Below are 17,542 nucleotides of genomic sequence, written 5' to 3'. Positions count from 1 at the left end.
AAATTCCATCTTCTACGGCCTTTGGCTGCCTCCATCTATCACCTTCCAATCTCTGTCGCTATTTCCACTCTTTCCTCCTGCATCTTCCTACTACCCCTTTTCACCTGGATTCACCTATCACCACATCCTCCCCTCACCTGTTTAGAATGGCTAACTTTCAGTCTGGATGAAGAGTCTTGATTTGAAATGTTCAGTTATAGAATTACAAATATCTTTCAATAACTGGAACCTACGTATATAACAGTCCTCACCGATATTCTCATTCCCTAAGCTGCAGATATTAATTCTAATTATACAGCCTCACTGTAATGTCAACATCCACTTTGCACATTAACAGGACGGACACAATAAGCAACAAATTTACACAGAAGCCCAATGTCTGTGTCAGTGACATTTTGAAGAGTTTAATTGTTGATAACTGATTTTTTTTCCCTCTGTTCTCACCTTTACGTAGGTTTGTTCTGTTTCCACCAGTTCACAGATAACCTTGCGCAGTTTATCTGCATCAGTCAGCTGTCGAGGTGGTATTTGCTGTGGTAAAGATTCCAAAGGTTGTGACGACATGCTCAGTGGGTTTAACTCATGCAGACCATGACAAAATGCTGTTACTTGCTCAGTGCTCTACAAAAGAAAATAAGGAACAAAAGCTGACTTTTATAATATCCTTTGCTGTGAAAAAGATTTGTATTTAAACACAGTGGCTCAGTGGCTGGGACACTCAATGAATCATGTTATCACAAACCATTTTAAATAGCTGAGAGCATATGGTGATGTTTATGGATTATATCTTGAAGCTACATTTAACTGCATTGCACATATAATTTAAATGATCTGAAAGCTCCTTCATACCAATATAGAGTCATAGAGTAATACAACACAGAAACTGTCCCTTTAGCCCAACTTTTCTATGACGACCACAATACCCATCTCATCTTGTCTCATTTGCCCACATTTTGCCCATATCCCTCAAAACCTTTCCTATCCAGAAATGTACAGAACCTGTCCAAATGCCCAACACCTCATGATCCTGTGCACATGAAGCTCTATACCAACTGGTGATGACACCACTCAGAATCATCGCAACAGTACATCTACAGAAATTTGCAAAATCTAGGGAAAAATAAACTTTCTCCAAGGTACGATAGAAACCAGCCTCCTCTCCACGAACTCTGTCTACACTTCTCACTGTCTCAGTAAAGCAGCCAACATAACCAAAGATCCCACCCACCCCAGACATTCTCTTTTCCCTTCTCCCATCGGGTAGAAGATAAAAAAAAGCCCGAAAGCATGTATCATCATGTTCAAGGCCAACTTTTACCTCACTGTTATAAGACTATTGAATAGTTCCCTAGTGTGATAAGATCAATGCTTGATCTCATAATCTACCTCATTATGGTCTTGCACCTTATCGTCTGTCTGCAATGCACGTTCTCTGTAGCTGTTGCACTTCATTCTACATTCTGTAATTGTTTTACCTTGTACTTCCTCAATACACTGTGTAATGAATTTGTCTGTATGAACAGTATGCAAGACATGCTTTTCACTGTACCTTGGTACATATGACAATAATAAACCAATTCCAATTTCCATTATTATAAACTGTTCATTAAAGATCAAATTATTTTGAATTCTTAAAGACACCTTGTGCAATCTTTCAACTACAATGAATTATTCACTTAAAATGAGAAAATAAATATTTTTAGCTCTAAAATTCTATGTGTGCTTCCAAAAGTAGATCAGATCGCAGTTTCCAGGTTTCAAAGTTGGAATCAGAATCAGAATCAGGTTTACGGCTGCTTATGACAAATTCTGTTGTTTTGTGACAGCAGTGCAGTGCAAGACATAAGAGTACAGGTACAAGATAAAAGTGCAAAAGCCAAGGTAGTGTTCATGAAACATTCAGCGGTCTCATGGCAAAAAGGAAGCAGCTATTCTTAAAACGTTGAATGTGCATCTTCAGGCTCCTATACCTCCTCCCCGATGGTAGTACTGCGAAGAGGGGATGTTCCAGATGGTGAGGATCTCTAATTATGGATGCTGCCTTCTTGAGGCAGCACCTCTTGAACATGTCCTCAGTGGTGTAAGGGTTTGTGCCTGTGATGGAACTGACTGAGTCTACAACCCTCTGCAGCCTCTAGTGATCCTGTGCATATGAAGCTCTATACCAGTTGGTGATGCCACCAGTCAGAATCTTCGCAACAGTACGTCTACAGAAATTTGCAAGAACCTTTGGTGATAGATAAAACCTCCTCAAACTTCTAACGAAGCAGAACCACTTGCTTGTGTTCTTTGTGATTGCATCAATAAATTGGGCCCAGGATAGATCTTCTGAGATGTTGACACCCAGGAATTTGAAGCTACTCACCCTTTCCACTGCTGCCTCCTCATTGAAGACAGGCATCTGTTCTCCTGACTTCTCCTTCCTGAAATCCACAAGCAATTCCTTGGTATTGGTGACATTGAATGCGAAGCTGTTGTGACATCACTCACCAGCCGATCTATCTCACTCCTATACACATCCTCGTCACCATCTGAGATTCTGTTAACAATGGCGTCATCAGCAAGTTCATTGATGCACTTGATGAGTGTCTAGCCACACTGTCATGAGTGTACAGAGATAACAGCAGTGGGCAAAGCACACATTTATGAGGTGCACCTGTGTTGACAGTCAATGAGGAGACATAATCACCATTCTGTACCGACTGTAATCTCTCGATAAGGAAGACAAAGACTCAGTTGCAGGCTTTATTGAGAGTGGGGTGGGTACAGAGGTCCGGGTTTTGAAGCTTATTGATTAGTGAGGAGATAACGATGTTGAACTCCAAATTGTAAATGATAAACAGCAGCCTGGTGTAAGATTTGCTGTTGTCTAGGTGCTTCAAGGCCAAGTGGAAAGCAAGTGAAATTGCGCCCACTGTAGATCTGTTGTGGTCATAGGCAATTTGCAGTGGGTCCAGGTTCTTGCTTGGGCAGTTATAATTCTAGCCATGACCAACCTCTCAAAGCACTTCATCACAGTAGATGTGAGTGCTGCTAGGCAACAGTCTTTGAGGCAGCTCACCCTGCACTTCTTGGGCACTGCTATGATGCTGCTCTTCTAAAGCAGGTGAAAAACCTCCAACTGCATCAGTGAGAGGTTAAAGATGTCCTTGAACATACCAGCCAGTTGGTCAGCACAGATTTTCAGGACCCTGCCAAGTATATCATCGGGGGGTCTAACTTGCTAAGGTTCATCCTCTTGAAAAAATGTTCTGACGTCACCCTCTCAGAGTTCACACGGTCGCCACATGCTGTTAGGTTTATATAGATTTATTCTGCATCTTGCTTTGGCATGCTGTTTTGTTTCATGCCTAAAAGCTGTATGTGAGATTTAAATTATTAGGATATGCCACATAAATTCCATTTATTAACCTTAGCACAGCTCTACAGGGAATTCAAGTTTAAAACTAGCTATTATACATAGATCCATGAATTCTTAAAAGTAAGTTATCACCAGATGGTTTAACGAAATAAAACTCTTGCTAAGAGACAGTGTAGGAAAGGGAAATAACTTACAATGAAACCACTCCATTTCTTTTCTTTCTTTTTGTACAATTAGCAAACCCAAACGAGCTCCTACACACTTGAAAAGTCACTGTAAGTACATTTATAGCCTGCACATTTGGATGGTTTTATAATTGCGTTTACTTATTTCTCTGTCAATGATTATACAGGACTGATTTACATGAAACATTTGGCTCATCAAGGCTTCAGTGAGGAGAGGCATAGGCTAAAGGTAAATTGTTTTTCATTATTTATTCTTTCTTTCTTTATTATTACACATTTAGAAGAGTGGGGATGCTAGGTAAGATAGTGGAATGTTCCTCTTGTGGGATGTGGGAAGGCAGGAGGACCATCACTATCTCTGACGACAACACCTGCAAGAAGTGCATCCAGCTGCAGCTTCTAACAGACTGTGTAATGGAGTTGGAGGTGAAACTGGAATAAATGCAGATCATTCGCGAGCTGAGGGATTCAGAGAGAGGATGGGAAAGCGAAAGTGGATAGGCAGCCAGCACAGAGTACCCCTGTAGCCATTCCCCTCAACAACAGGTACACTGTTTTGGATACTGTTGGGGGGGGGGGGGGCCAATGACAAAGGAAAGTCATAGCTGTCAAGTCTCTGGCACTGAATCTGGCCCTGTGGCTCAGAAGTGAAAGGAGGTAGAAGAAGAGAGCTGTAGTGATAGGGATTCATTGGTTAGGGGAACAAAAAGGAAGTTCTGTGGACAAGAACAAGATTCCAGATAGTATGATGCTTCCAGGGTGACAGGGTCAGGGACATCTCCGATCAAGTCCACAGCATTCTTTAAGTGGGAGGGTGAGCAGCAAGAGGTTGTAGTCCACGCTGGTACCAATGACACAGGTAGAAGGGGTTGCAAGGTCCTTCAAAGTGAGTTCAGGGTGTTAGGTGCCAAGTTAAAGGACAGGATCTCCAGTGTTGTGATCTCAGGATATACTGAGTTGTGTATAATTCAACACAAGGATAATTGTAGAAAAAGAGGATGAGCTTAGGGCATGGCTGAGCATCTAGAATTATGATATTGAAGCCATTAGTAAGATTTGGAGGGACAAGACTGGCAGCTTAGTGTTCTGGGATTCATTGTTTTAGACATGATAGAATGGGAGGGATTAAAGGAGGAAGGGTGGCATTAACTGGACTGAATTGGACTCTCTCACAGTGGTGTCTGAAAAGAGGGTGCTGTCTAAGTTGCATGCCATCTTGGTCAATATCTCCCATCCACTACATAATGTACTGGGTGGGCACAGGAGTACATTCAGCCAGAGACTCATTCCTCCAAGATGCAGCACAGAGTGTCATAGGAAGTTATTCCTGCCTGTGGCCATCAAACTTTACAACTCCTCCCTTGGAGGGTCAGACACCCTGAGCCGATAGGCTGGTCCTGAACTTATTTCATAATTTACTGGCATAATTTACATATTACTATTTAACTATTTATGGTTCCATTACTATTTATTATTTATAGTGCAACTGTAACGAAAACCAATTTCCCCCCGGGGTCAATAAAGTATGACTATGACTATGACTATTACTAGTCAGGGAAAATGCCATGACAGTGCTCAGAGAGGACAGATTGAAGAGCTTGTCAAATGAGGCTTTATGGGTAGAACTGGGAATAAAAAAGGTATGACCACACTAATGAGATTATATTATAGACTAACAGTTTTCGTGGGATTTAGAGGAGCAAATTTGTAGAGAAATTGCAGACTGTTGTAAGAAACATAAGGTTGTGGTAGTACAAAGATGATTTTAACTTTCCACATGTTGACTGGGACCCACATACTATTAAAGAGCTGGATGGGAAAGAGACTGTCAAATGTGTTCAGGACAGTTTCCTTAATCAACACATGGAAGTCCCAGCTAGGGACCATGCAATACTAGATCTCTAGTTCAGGAATGAGTCAGGGCAGTTGACAGAAGTTTATGTAAGGAAACACTTTACATTTAGTGATCATAATGCCCTTAGTTTCAAGGCAATTATGGAAAATAATAGGCCTGGTTCTCGGGTTAACATTCTAAATTGGGGAAAGGCCAGTTTTGATAGTATCAGAAAGGATCAGGCAAGTGTGGATTTGGACAGTTTTTTTCTGGCAAATCTGTGCTTGGTAAGTGGGTGCCCTTCAAAAGTGAAAATTTGAGAGCTGAGTTTGAATGTTCCTATCAGAATAAAAAGGCAAGGGTTACAGGTTTAGGGAACTTGGTTTTTGAGAGATATTGAGGCTCCGGTTAAGAAAAAGGAGGTGCATAGCAGGTATAAGCAGATAGGAACAAATGAGGTACTTGAGAAGGAGAAGAAATGCAAGAGAACACTTAAGAAGGAAATCAGGACAGCAATGAGAAACCATGAGGTTGCTCTAGCAGACAAGCTAAAGGAGATTCCTAAAGGCCTCTGCAGATATATTAAAAGCAAAACCAAAGTTCGAAGTACATTTATTATCAAACTATGTATCTTATATACAGCCTTAAGATTCATCTCCTTACAGGCAGCAACAAACCAAAGAAACTAAATAGAACCCATTAGACTGCCAAATGTGCAGATAAAAAACAAAGCATGCAAACAATAAAAGTAAGCAAATAACATTCAGAACTGAAGTCCACAGTCACAAAACCAGTCTTCACTATAGCTGATTCAGGAGCCCATTAACTGCAGACACAGCCTCCATTCAGCGCAGAGACAAGCGAACTTAGTGGAGCAGTGAACTGAACTGGCCTGTCCCTCACTTCCAGCCACCAGCACCCTAACCATTTCAATCTGGCTCTCGGACCTGGGTGTGGGCCCCACTGCCTCAGTTTGGCCCATACACGACCTTTGGAATTCAGCCCTCTGCTTAAATTGGTCAAATCTCAGGTCTTTCCTTACTCTGGGGCGCTGCCTCCCTTGCCTCGCCTCGGTTCTGCCACATCAAATCGTCTCCAAGTCCGTTCCAGTAATGGCCAAACATTGGCTCATTCTCCGCTCTCAGGGCCAGCCCCCACCGCCTCAATTTGGCCCATATATGACATGCCACAACCATCCTGCACCGCAAAAATGCCAGGTCATACAGGCAGTTCAAAGTCTTGACTCCAAAATGGAAGGTACAAGCTATTGATTGCAATGCTCATATCTGAGAAAAAGTGCAACTAATACAGAAATTTATAGTTGTGTTCGTTGTTGCTGTGCTTCACCAGTGCCACTTTAAACCGGAAGCATAGCAAGGGACAGAATGGTCTTCTGGTAGATCAGAGTGGTAACTTACATATGGAGCCACAAAAGATTGGGGTGATCTTAGAGATTTTTTTGCATCTGTATTTACAGGGATATGAACACAGTCTACAGATGTGAGGCAATGCAACAAGGTGGTCATAGACCCTATACAGATTACAGATGACAAGGTGTTTGCTATCTTGAGGTAAATTAGGGTGGATAAATCCCTAAGACCTGACAAGGTGTTCCCTCAGTCCTTGTGGGAGCCTAGTGCAAAAATTGCATGGGCCCTAGCAGAGATACTTAAATCATCCTTAGACACAGGTAAGGTACTGCCAAACTGGAGGATAGCGAACGTTGTTCTGTAGTGTAAGAAAAGCTGTAAGAATAAGCCAGGAAATTATAATAGGCTGGTGAGCCTGACATCAGCAGTAGGAAAGTTATCGGAAGATATTCTAAGGGATTGGTTATTTAAGTATTTGAATAGACGGGGACTGGTTAGGGATAGTCAACATGGCTTTGTGCATGGTAAATCGTGTCTAAGCAATCTTATGGAGTTTTTCAAGGAAGTTACCAAGAAAGTTGATGAAGGCACGGCAGTGGATGTTTCCTCCATGAACTTTAGCAAGGCCTTTGATAAGGTTCCACATTGGAGGTTGGTCAAGAAGGTTCAGTCACTCAGCATTCAAGATGAGGTAGTAAATTGGATTACATTGGCTTAGTGGAAGATGACAGAGAGTAGTAGTAGATGGTTGCCTATCTGACTGGAGGCCTGTGACTAGTGGAGTGTCTCAGGGATTGATGCTGGGTTCGTTGTTGTTTGCCATCTAATATCAAAGATCTTGCTGATAATATGATAAACTGGATCAGGAAATTTGCAGATAACATCAAGATTATGAGTGTAGTGGACAGCAAGGAAAATGATCAAAGCTTCCAGTGGGATCTGGACCAGCTGGAAAAATGAGGTGAAAAATCAAGATGGAATTTAATGCAGATAAGTGTGAGGTGTTGCACTTTGGTAGGACCAACCACAGTAGGACTTACACAGTGTGCAATAGGGCACTGAGGAGTGTGGTAGAACAGAGGGATCTCGTAATTCAGGTTAATACTTCTTTGAAAGCGGCATCACAGGTAGATAGGGTCATACATAGGCCTTCATAAATCAATGTACTTACAGGAGTTGGGATGCTATGTGGAAGTTGTATAAGACGTTGCTGAGGCCTGATTTGGAGTATTGTCTCCAGGAAAGATGTAAATAAGATTTAAGGAATGCGGAGAAAATTTACAAAGATATTGCCAGGACTTGAGGATTTAAGTTATAGGGGCTTTATTCCCTATATAGGGAGATTTGATAGATGCGTACAAAATTATGATAGGGTAAATGCAAGCAGGCTCTTTCCACTGAGGTTGGGTGAGACTACAACTAGAGGTTATGGATGAAGGGTGAAAAGTGAAATGTTTAAGGGGAATATGAGGGGGAACAACTTCATTCAGAGGGTGGTGAGAGTGTGGAGCGAGCTGCCAGCACAACTGGTGGATGCAGGGTCGATTTCAGCGTTTAAGAGAAACTTGGATATGTACATTGATGGGAAGGGTATGTAGGGCTATGGTCCAAGTGCTGGTCGGCACAGACTAGATAGGCTGAAGGGCCTGTTTCTGTGTTGTAGTGTTGTGTGACTCTATGATTCTACTTCGGCATAACATCTGTATACTTAAATTATACTGTGGAATACAAACCGAAGAATGATTGACTTTTGTTTACGATTCCTCTGTTACTATTCAATGGAAGCATTAACCAATTTACTTTAAATGAGTTAGTTGTACCATTGAAGTAGCAGGGGATGTTTCAGAATCGTCTAGTCCAATTCCCATTGAAATTCAGTAATCAAGTTAGTTTAAAATTCTTGGTATTAACTTAACAAAGACTTGCCAAGAATTATTAGCCCCCACATTTCCAATTAGAAGCCTTGATGAACTTTGAAGTGTAATGAATATTAGCATTGCTGGAGTCATGTTACATAACCAATCTTCTTTAAGGACCTCCAATAGTTTTCCAAATTTATTCTGTTTCATTTGCAACACAATTTTAGTTGTATTCCCATAAATCAGAAACAACCTTAATATCTGGAAAATTAAATGCAACAAAAATGCCTGCTTGTCTCTTTGATTTTAATTTATCAACACAACTAAGCCTTTGTTGTGTGATCTGAATGAGTGGAAAAATCATCAGATGCCTCTGGCCTAACAGTAGGAGACAGGGTGGATTTAGGAGGCAGTGAAGGAGGGGGAGAAATTAATGGCAGCAAAGGAAAAAATTAGGAATCTGAGTAACAATCATAGGCATACAATTGAATTGTAAAATCTAAACTAGCAAATTTCCAATGGAATACTTCCCAATTCCCAACTTGCTAAAGGTCTGATTGCCGCCAGCAATTATTGATATGTTATGTGGAAAATATTGAAAAAGGAAGAACCAAAAGTATAATGAGAGAAAAAATAATGTGCTTTAGAACAGCGGCAAGCCTGGAAATTTGCAGTAACAAGATTAAGAGTGACAATAAAATGGATTTACCACAGGGATGATTAAAGCCCCATATTATCAACATGAAAGAACAACTAAGAAATTACTGGTTTCTCATTAAAAGGGTGGAGGTAACGAAAGTAATTACACTGATTACATTATCAAATATTGGAGTGACAACTATTCCAAATGAGTCAAATGATTCAGATTAAAACCTCCAGCCAATGAATCCTGTATCCTATACAAACTGAAGAAATTTTAAGCTCTTTCTTTAGTTACTTGAACACACTTGAAGTGACTCAGGAACTGGTGGACAATGACTTATAATAAGCAAAATTAGGTTGTTAGTTTGTTCCAGTAAAAGTTCCAATGAATTATTTCATTTGGTTTTGTTTAAATAAATTAGCCTTCAACATTTTTAATTACCCTTAAAAATTTAAATTGTGAATGATTAGGTCAGGACAAAGTTGCTTTGAAAGCATAAATCAAGCCACCTCTCACACAGCGACTTATTGTATGAGTAATTATGTCCTCCCATCCTCACGTTAACACAATGCTACAAATTCCTCAAAATGTAGAGGAACATTTTGCTGCAATTTTTTAATAGTTTAAATTAATCAATATTTCATTTGACATCACCAAAAATATTAAGAGTATAAAGTCCCTCAGATCAGAAGTAGTTCAATTACTGTAATATTAACCTGTTAGATCAAACAATTTTGAGATTATACCCCTTAAGCAGATTGTTTTTATTTCTTCAGTTGATTTTGTATGTTTAGCCAGTACTGAATCAGAGACAAATGATTCTTGAAACTATCACCTTTACTCATACCTTGTGGTATACTTAGATTAGATCAGATTAGATTAGATTATGTGGACATTCAGTCCTCGTTTATTGTCATTTAGAAATGCATGCATTAAAAAATGATACAATGTTCCTCCAGAATGATATCACAGAAACACTGGACAAACCAAGACTAAAACTGACAAAATCACATAATTATAACATATAGTTACAACAGTGCAAAGCAATACTGTAATCTGATAAACAGCAGACCATGGGCATGGTAAAAAAAAAGTCTCAAAGTCCCAATAGACTCATCATCTCACGCAGACAGTAGAAGGGAGAAACTCTTCCTGCCATGAACCTCCAAGCGCTGCAAACTTGCCGATGCAGCACCATTGGAAGCACCCAACCACAGCGGACTCTGAGTCCGTCCGAAAACTTCGAGCCTCCGACCAGCCCTTCAACACCAAGCACCGAGCACCATCCTCTGCCAAGTGCTTCGACCCTGCCCGGCCACCGAGCAACAAGCAAAGCCGAGGATTGGGGCCTTCCCCTCCGGAGATTCTGGATCACACAGTAGCAGCAGCAGCAAAGCAAGCATTTCAGAAGTTTCACCAGATGTTCCTCCGTGCTCTCACATCCGTCTACATCAAATCAGGATTGTGCACGGCACCCTACTTGACAGATAACAGACATCACCACTGGAGTGGCCGCTGCGAGCTGAGTCGCGCCGCCATCTTCTCCTCAACTTTAATTTCAGTCCTGAAATAATGTAGCTTTATTGATGTTCCCATCTTTTATATATGATTCAAAATCCAACCCCACATTCTTTTAACTGCTGTAGTGATTCAGCATATTGGCAAAGACCCACTAAAACTATTTCAAGTAAAGCAAGAAGTCCCGGTATTTTAGCAAATATCCCTCTTCAACTATTGCTTTCAATTTTAAAAGGATAATTGTTCAGTTATCTCAATTTATCTTGAGAGTTAATGTTATGCACAAACCATCTACCATGTACATAACAGTGTACTTCAAAATTCAATACAATGCTTTCAACCATTTCTGATAAACATAAAATAATTTGGATAAAATCATTTAGAGATGGTGGAGATGTGATTTCTTCAGAATCTCGTGAAAAGGGTGCAAAAACTGAATATTTAGCTTTGGATGGTGGGGGTGGGAGGTAGAGAAAGATAGAAGATGAAATGCAAAGTACTGTCATACTTTATGACCTGATCATTTTTGCATTCATTATCCGTTCCATTCGCATACCGATGTTTAGGATTTTATATGCAGAAAAATGAAGCCAGAGTTCACTTATAAGTACCTCATAAATATAAGCTTTTCTTCCTTTCTCCACCCATTCGTTAGAAGTGCAAGGAATAGGAATGGGACATTTGGCACTTCAGGTCTAATCTACTGCTCAATTGAATCACATCTGATTTGCATTTTAACTCCATTTATGCCGCTCTCTTTCTGAGCCAAGGTATAATGTACTTTATTAAAAATGCAATTAGACTTTCTGACCTTAAAGCAATAAATCAGTTTAATAAACCACCACCTTATTAGCAAACTATATTGATGTCATTTTATCAAAGTAGTTCAACATTGACAATTTATTAATATAACATTGGTGTATCCAAATATGTTTCTTCAGATTCCATATGTCATCCACGATATTAAATGATGTTGAAGTGTTCAGTGCTCTCAAAGTACATTTCAAAACCTCAGTTTGTAAGTGAAAGGCACATTCCTATCTGCAAAGTTACTCAACAAAGTAATTCAGTTTTCAATTACCTTGTTTATTCAACAATTATCATTTCAATTCTTATTAGGGCACCATGCATTAGCACAAGTACCCGGTATAATACTCCAGTCCGAGAAAACAATATTCATTGCAACCAAACCCGTAGGTGATCTGTCGTTTATGAAAGTAAATTTAAACCATGTATCACACAATGAAAGAAATGAAGGAAATGAAAGAAAAGAATAATTATTTCCACTCTCTGGCACACCTGCATTAGCTTCAAGACATTTCTTAGCTACTGCTGTCTTTTAGAAAATACAATCACTATTATTTCTCATCAACCTACTATCACTCAGTAACATAACCCCTTCCTCAATTCCTTTATGTTCCACCTTGAAATCAAACCCCTTTGACCAAACTCACCCGCCCAATATTTTCAACTATATGAGGAATGTTATCCAAAACATCAACTCTATAGGTACTGTTTCACTGTCTCAGCATCTTCAGCATTTTATAATCTCTCCTCCCCCCACCATGGATGTTGATAAATGCTGCTCGACCCACTAAGTTCCTTTAGCAGATCGTTTGTTGCTTCAATTTCCAGTATTACCAGCATTTTCTATTTTCATCCCATAGTTTCATTTAAGTTTAAAAGATCTGTCAATCTGCATTTTCATAATTAGCTAGGGAGTATGCCCATTTGGATAATCTTTTCACAGGAAGTATATTAGCAATGGTTTTAAAGCTATAGATCACTTTAAAACAACTACATTTCAATAGTTAAACCAAAAACAGGTTACCTATGAACAGTACCACATAAGATGAATACTTAATATAAAGATATGGACTAAAATGCTGTTATTTCATTCCCACATAACAATTACATAAATAAATAACCCTTTTCTCTCTGACACTTGTCATACATTTGAACTATATTTCTGTGAAATTCATGGGCTAAAAAATTGAATGTTATGGCTTTAACACTGCCATGAGGCATTGACAGAAATGAGCAAATCCAGAAAACATTCAATCATAATTTCACAATAACCTATTTTATATAGGACTACAATTAGCTGAAAGTTTGATTCTTGCTACATTTGGAAATATAACATAAAGCATCTCAACTGTCTCTTCATTTTGAGGGAATCAGAAAAGATATCATTGAAAGAAACCGTTTTTTAAAAATCATTATACCTGTACTGTTACTTATTGAAACAAATTCTATTAAATGTTGACAAAATGTTTTCTTCTGGAAACAACAGGAAATTTCACTTACTCCCACACTCAAATAAGAGTACTTTTATTTTTAAGAGAGGTGATACAAGGAGTGAAAATACTTTAACATTTATAATACTTTAACATACTTTAGGGCAAGGAAGAGGAGGGCAGTTGTGATAGGGGACTCGATAGTAAGGGGGTCAGATAGGCGATTCTGTGGACGCAGTCCAGAGACTCGGATGGTAGTTTGCCTCCCTGGTGCCAGGGTCCGGGATATTTCTGATCGTGTCCAAGATATCCTGAAGTGGGAGGGTGAGGAGCCAGAGGTTGTGGTACATATAGGTACCAATGACATAGGTAGGAAAAGGGATGAGGTCCTGAAAGAAGAATATAGGGAGCTAGGAAGGGAGTTGAGAAAAAGGACCGCAAAGGTAGTAATCTCGGGATTACTGCCTGTGCCACGCGACAGTGAGAGTAGGAATGCGATGAGGTGGAGGATAAATGCGTGGCTGAGGGATTGGAGCAGGGGGCAGGGATTCAAGTTTTTGGATCATTGGGACCTCTTTTGGCGCAGGTGTGACCTGTACAAAAAGGACGGGTTACACTTAAAACCTAGGGGGACCAATATCCTGGCAGGGAGATTAGCGGGGGCTACTGAGGTGACTTTAAACTAGAATGGTTGGGGGGTGGGAATCAAATTAAAGCGGCTAGGTGTGAGGAGGTTAGTTCACAACAGAGGGATGGGAACCAGTGCAGAGAGACAGAGGGGTGTAAAGTGAGCGTAGAAGCAAAAAGTACAAAGGGGAAAAGTAAAAGTGGCAGGCCGACAAATCCAGGGCAAGCATTAAAAAGGGCTAAGAGAGTTGTAAAAGAGCGACTGAAGGCTTTATGTGTCAATGCAAGGAGCATTCGTAATAAGGTGGATGAATTGAAAGTGCAGATTGTTATTAATGATTATGATATAGTTGGGATCACAGAGACATGGCTCCAGGGTGACCAGGGATGGGAGCTCAACGTTCAGGGATATTCAATATTCAGGAGGGATAGACATGAAGGAAGGGGAGGTGGGGTGGCGTTGCTGGTTAAAAAAGAGATTAACGCAATAGAAAGGAAGGACATAAGCCGAGAAGATGTGGAATCGATATGGGTAGAGCTGCGTAACACTAAGGGGCAGAAGACGCTGGTGGGAGTTGTGTACAGGCCACCTAACAGTAGTAGTGAGGTCGGAGATGGTATTAAACAGGAAATTAGAAATGTGTGCAATAAAGGAACAGCAGTTATAATGGGTGACTTCAATCTACATGTAGACTGGGTGAACCAAATTGGTAAAGGTGCTGAGGAAGAGGATTTCTTGGAATGTATGCGGGATGGTTTTTTGAACCAACATGTCGAGGAACCGACTAGAGAGCAGGCTATTCTGGACTGGGTTTTGAGCAATGAGGAAGGGTTAATTAGCGATCTTGTCGTGAGAGGCCCCTTGGGTAAGAGTGACCATAATATGGTGGAATTCTTCATTAACATGGAGAGTGACGTAGTTAATTCAGAAACAAAGGTTCTGAACTTAAAGAGGGGTAACTTTGAAGGTATGAGACGTGAATTAGCTAAGATAGACTGGCAAATGACACTTCAAGGATTGACGGTGGATATGCAATGGCAGGCATTTAAAGGTTGCATGGATGAACTACAACAATTGTTCATCCCAGTTTGGCAAAAGAATAAATCAAGGAAGGTAGTGCACCCGTGGCTGACAAGAGAAATTAGGGATAGTATCAATTCCAAAGAAGTAGCATACAAATTAGCCAGAGAAAGTGGCTCACCTGAGGACCGGGAGAAATTCAGATTTCAGCAGAGGAGGACAAAGGGCTTAATTAGGAAGGGGAAAAAAGATTATGAGAGAAAACTGGCAGAGAACATAAAAACGGACTGTAAAAGCTTTTATAGATATGTAAAAAGGAAAAGACTGATAAAGACAAATGTAGGTCCCCTGCAAACAGAAACAGGTGAATTGATTATGGGGAGCAAGGACATGGCAGACCAATTGAATAATTACTTTGGTTCTGTCTTCACTAAGGAGGACATAAATAATCTTCCAGAAATAGTAAGGGACAGAGGGTCCAGTGAGATGGAGGAACTGAGCGAAATACATGTTAGTAGGGAAGTGGTGTTAGGTAAATTGAAGGGATTGAAGGCAGATAGAGAGACTTCCGGTAGCGCTCATGGAGTGAAGTCGCGTTCTTGACTCGCTCCATTACCTCTGAGTTTTTTCTCTCTATGGTCAGCTATACTTTAATTAACTATTAAGGCATCAATTTTTACAATACTTTGAATTAAACTGAATTCTCTGACAATTGGATGGAACTTAGATCTGCTATGTCTAAGAACGGGAAAGACGGCAAGGATGGTAAACCTCCGGTTAAACCGAAAGCTACGGATCTCCCTCCGACTGAATCACCGGTGACTTTGGAAGCTATATCGGAGTTAATTCAGAGGGAAATTTCAACCTCTGTTAGGGAGATGATTCGTACAGAAATTATGGGCTTTGTTAAAGACCTGATTCATATGGAAATCTCAACTAAGTTCCAGAAAATTGCCGATTTAATTGATAAGATGCAAACATGTATTGCGGAACATCAGTCGGCTATATCTGGTCTTCAAAAATCCGCGCAACAAAGTGAGCTTAAGATGGGGAAAGTCGAAGAAACAATTAATGTAATGAAGAAGAAACTTGACTTTTTGACTTTTAAAAACTCTGACTTGGAATCTAGAATGCGACGGCAGAATTTACGAATGATTGGCGTCAGGGAAGCCGTGGAAGCTAACAACCCTATGAAATATTTCTCCCAACTTTTAAAAGATGCATTCCCTACTGTATTTCCTGACCAACCACCGCTACTGGATCGTGTTCACAGAATCCCATCATACTCGTCTAGGTCAGATAGACCTAGGCATGTTATCTTACGTTTTCATTACTTTCAAGATAAGGAGAGACTGTTTCGATTCGCTCGATCTAAAGGTTTCATTGATTTTTCGGATCTTAAGTTCCGATTCGTGGAAGATTTCAGTAAACCAATCTGGGACCAACGGGTCCGTTACAGATCCGTGATGTCGGAATTCTATAAGATGGATTTAAGACCAGCGCTGCTGTACCCTGCACGTCTAAGGATTCGCATGTTAGATGGAGCTCTTCGTTTTTTTGATTCTCCATCGGATGCCCAGAGTTATCTGGATCAACTTTCATCTTCAACATCTTAATTGCCTTTTTTTAATTTTCTCCGTTGATCGGAGGCTGTGAATTGGTTGGTTTTAACTTTTCTGTGCCCTATTTGGGCAGAAAAGTTTACTTTCGATTTCTTAATATGGCTGCTAAACTTTCTTTTTAACTGCGTCATTTCTTTCTTTTTCCAGGGGATTCTGGGTGGTTACTTCCCTTTTGTCATCTTACGTATTTCCTGTGCGGCCTTAAATTTTGTAGTTTTTTTTAAATTTTATTCTGTTTTGCTTTTTATAATCATTTTATGTTAATAATCCTATTTTTTTTGTTGCTGTGTCTATTCATGAGTTTGAGGTTTATTGTGGTTTTTTTTAATATATACTTTCCGGCTTTTGTTCTGTTCTGTGTGTATTTTAATTGAGCTAACTTTTTTTTACTTATTTTTTACTGTTTTACAATTAGCTGATCCTTTTCATATTTATACCTTTTTTTTAGGGAGCGTATACCGGAAGTCATGGGGGTAGTTTTAGCGCTTGCTTCTTTCTGGCGGGTCTGCTTTAGATTTCGCCTTGGGGTCCTGGGGTGGGGGGCGGTGGGAGGGGCTTCACGTTTTAGTTTGTTTCTCTTTGGGCTATATACATTATTGAAGTATTGGTTACGTCCTTTTCCCCGGTATCTTTTGTATGTTCTGTTTCCTCTCCGGGTCTGTGGGTCGCGCCTATTGTCAATCCTCCTTGTTATGGGTTGACTTTAGGATTTATGGAGTCTATTATTAATTTTGTCTCCTGGAATACTAATGGTCTTAATCATCCTATTAAAAGGAAAAAAGTTTTTAAAGTGTTCCGGAGACTTAAAGCACAAATTTTATTTTTACAAGAGACCCATGTACGGAGGGGGGACAGACTACGTTTTTTCAAATTTTGGAAGGGACAACAATTTCATTCGAACTCCAATGCTAAGATTCGAGGCGTCTCTATCTTTATAGACTCCTCAGTTACTTTTATACAACAGGATATTATCTCTGATCCGAATGGTAGATTTTTATTGGTTAGTGGTTTATTATTTAATAAAAAAGTAGTTTTGGTTAATGTTTATGCTCCTAATATGGATTGTCCGGAATTTTATAAATCATTGTTTGATCAGTTTCCGAATTTGAACGAGTTTTCATTGATTTGGGGCGGAGATCTTAATACCTGTTTATCTCCAGCTTTGGACCGTTCGGCTCCTTTACGGACTTTACCTAATAAATCTGCAAATTTGATTAATTTTTTCCTTTCTGATTCTGGGTCGACGGACATTTGGCGTTTTCTGC

At 39.9% G+C, this 17,542-nt stretch overlaps 1 protein-coding gene across 4 annotated transcripts in view; it reads right to left on the bottom strand.

The window, feature by feature from the left end:
* The window catches only part of LOC134348081 (rho guanine nucleotide exchange factor TIAM1-like), a 320,986-nt gene that overhangs the window by 61,820 nt on the left and 241,624 nt on the right, over nt 1-17,542 (bottom strand). For all 4 annotated transcript variants that reach the window (XM_063050923.1, XM_063050924.1, XM_063050922.1 and 1 more), the window contains one exon: nt 445-621. In XM_063050923.1, coding sequence (XP_062906993.1) covers nt 445-621 — 177 coding nt within the window. The remainder of the gene's footprint in view (nt 1-444; nt 622-17,542) is intronic.

Source organism: Mobula hypostoma, chromosome 6 (assembly GCF_963921235.1).
Source record: "Mobula hypostoma chromosome 6, sMobHyp1.1, whole genome shotgun sequence".
NCBI lineage: Eukaryota > Metazoa > Chordata > Chondrichthyes > Myliobatiformes > Myliobatidae > Mobula > Mobula hypostoma.
This window is presented reverse-complemented; position numbering and strand designations above follow the sequence as displayed.